Consider the following 2966-nt stretch of genomic DNA (forward strand, 5'->3'; position numbering starts at 1 on the left):
AGTTTAACAAAAGTTAAAAAAAAAAAAAGATTCCTTGAGTATACTTACATGTGTATAATGTATATATTAAATACCATTCTATTTGTTTTTTTAAAATAAAGTTTATTTATTTATTTTGAAAGAACAAGTGCAAGCAGGGAGAGTGCAGTGTAAGAGAGAGGGTGAGAGAGAGAATTCCATTCCAAATAGGCTCCATACCACCGTCAGTGCAGAGCCTGATACAGGGCTCAAACTCATGAACTATGAGATCATGACCTGAGCCAATATCAAGAGTTGGACGTTTAACTGACTGAGTTACCCAGATACCCCTAAGTACCATTTTAAATTCATTTTAATTATAACTAAATTAGCACGACCTTAATATCCTTCAAAATATCATTTCATAATTCTGTAACATTCAATACGATTACATTGGACTACTCCCTTATCAAGCATTCAATTTTTTTAATTGCACAAAATGTAGTGAACATATATAATTTATTGTAACATTTTCTTATTTCCTGATGATAAAATCCTACAAGTGAAATTACTGGACCAAAAGGTATATACATCAGGGCCTGATATATTCCATCAATCTGCCTTTCAAAAAGGATATACACTCAGCAGTTACGCATGAGTGCCTAATTTTTGTCTTGATTTTAAAAGGCTCAGAGGTAGTATAACTACAAATCAACTGCTGTACCTTCAGATTAAATGTGTTTTTTTAATGTTTGTTTATTTTTGAGAGAGTGGGGAAGGGCAGAGAGAGAGTGGGGAGGACAGAGGATCTGAAGCAGGCTCTGTGCTGAAAGCAAACAGCCTGATGGTTGCTTGAACTCATGAACTGTGAGATCATGACCTGAGCCAAAGTCAGACACAGTTAACCAACTAAGCCACCCAGGCATCCCTAAATGTTTGGTTTTATTCCGTTGCTATTTATTGCTGACATTAACAGAGTTGGTTTTTTGTTTCTTGAGGGGTTTTTTTGGCGACCGCAGCAGGACACGAACAGAGTTTAACAAGTTTCATACCTGCCCCCCCATTTATTATGCAAAATTTCAGATATACAAAAACGTTTCAAGAATGGTACACTGAACACACTGAACGCACTCACCTTCTAAATTCTACAGTTAACATTCCGCTGTTTGCTTTTGCCTACTTGCCCATTAGGCATCAATCCACAGAGGTTTCATTTTTAATATGAAAGCTCTTTTTCTTTTTTTAAAAAAGTGTTTCCTTTTTTAAAAAAGTTTTTAACATTTATTTTTGAAAGACAGTGTGAGCAGAGGAGGGCAGAGAGAGAGAGAGAGAGAGAGAGAGAGAGAGAGANTAACCGACTGAGCCACCCAGGTGCCCCTGAAAGCTCTTTTTCGATCAAGACTCTCCTGATGCAAGGCCTCTATTTTTGGAGCGTCCCCCACGTTCAGTGCCCTGAACTTTGGGCAGTAAATGTGCAAAAGTGCCAAGGTGAGTGTCTAGCTGAGCTCGTGACACACTCGGCCTACAGGGTGGGGACACGGCTTCGGCTTCTAACCCTGACCTGGACTATGAGATCGGTTTTCTCACCTGTAACATGGGAATCCCTCCATCCCCGGTGAGGATGAAAAGCGCTCTACAATCACAGCTGAGACAGCTAAAGCTCCTTTACTCCTTCCTCATCTCCCTTGAAAGTCAAGGCCAAGCTCCGGAGGCCATCTCAGCTCTCACACGCACCTTAGTCCCCCCGCAGTTCTTAGACCCTCAGTTCTAAGCAAGTGTAAAATGGGGGCAGGTTCGCCCAGAGGGCTACTGACCTGAGTCTGCGGACCGCGACAGCCCCACCCAGCCCACGGTCCGGGACTCCCTCCGGCCGCAGCGCGGTCAGCCTGCGGCCCGGACCTGGCTCCCTCCCTCCGGCGCTCCGCACGCAGAGTGACAGTCTGCGGGGCCCCTCTGACCGCTGCCCGCGTCACCACAGCGAGTGCTCACAAAAGCCTGCGAAGCGGGCGGCGCTACAGAGGCAGAAAACTGAGGCCCAGGAAGCCAGAGTCACTTGGCCAAGTCCACCAAGCAGGCGAGTGAATTGCCTTCAAGGAATTCTGGGAATCGAACCCAAATCGCCCAGCCCCAAAGTCTCTCTGTCCTGNAGGGGGCGCCGGCCTGTGCGCAAGCGCACTCATCTCAGCGCGTCCCCTTTAAGACGATTCCTTTTGCCTCCGCCGACCCTTTCGCTTCCGCTCCGCCGTTCCCACAATGCAGTGCGGCTGAGCGCCTCCGAGCCCGCGGGGACGCTGCGGGGGGACCCCGGCTGAGGCGGCGGCGGCGACGTGGGCTGCGGCGGGCCCGCGGCGTCGGGCGGTGCGGATGTCGGGCNTCCTCCCTTCGGAGCCTCCCCTCCCCCCTCAGCGCAGACCCCTCACGGCGCCCCCGGGTGGAGGCTGAGGCCTCTCACCGCAGGCTCCGGCCGTCCTTTGCTCCGTCGTCACTTCCTCTAGGATTATTATTTTTTTTTTTTNGGGAACCTTCCGACCGACGTGCGCGAGAAGGACCTGGAGGACCTGTTCTACAAGTACGGCCGCATCCGCGAGATCGAGCTCAAGAACCGGCACGGCCTCGTGCCCTTCGCCTTCGTGCGCTTCGAGGACCCCCGGTGAGGCCCCGCTCCTCCCGCCCCCGCCCTCGGGCTCCCGCCTTCCCTGCTCCCTCCTCCCTTCGGAGCCTCCCCTCCCCCCTCAGCGCAGACCCCTCACGGCGCCCCCGGGTGGAGGCTGAGGCCTCTCACCGCAGGCTCCGGCCGTCCTTTGCTCCGTCGTCACTTCCTCTAGGATTATTATTTTTTTTTTTTACTTTATTTAAAAACACAAAAGCAAGGTCTTTGGAGGGCCCAGGCCCGCCCAGACCGGCCCCGGGGATGGTACACGCGCCCATTCTCTCCCTCACGGCTGGAGAGGCGCCCCTCAGGGGCAGCGGCCCGGGGCCTGGGACCCTGTGGCCGGAACCAGCCGGAC

General features: G+C 51.3%; 1 protein-coding gene across 1 annotated transcript in view; it reads left to right on the forward strand.

Moving 5' to 3' along the window:
• The first annotated feature begins 2322 nt into the window (after window positions 1-2322).
• SRSF9 (serine and arginine rich splicing factor 9) overlaps window positions 2323-2966 on the forward strand; it is a 7066-nt gene continuing 6422 nt past the window's right edge. Inside the window, exons 1-2 of the mRNA XM_077766044.1 lie at window positions 2323-2379; window positions 2454-2608. Coding sequence (XP_077622170.1) covers window positions 2323-2379; window positions 2454-2608 — 212 coding nt within the window. The remainder of the gene's footprint in view (window positions 2380-2453; window positions 2609-2966) is intronic.

Source organism: Crocuta crocuta, unplaced genomic scaffold, assembly GCF_008692635.1.
Source record: "Crocuta crocuta isolate KB4526 unplaced genomic scaffold, BGI_CrCroc_1.0 scaffold339, whole genome shotgun sequence".
Lineage (NCBI taxonomy): Eukaryota > Metazoa > Chordata > Mammalia > Carnivora > Hyaenidae > Crocuta > Crocuta crocuta.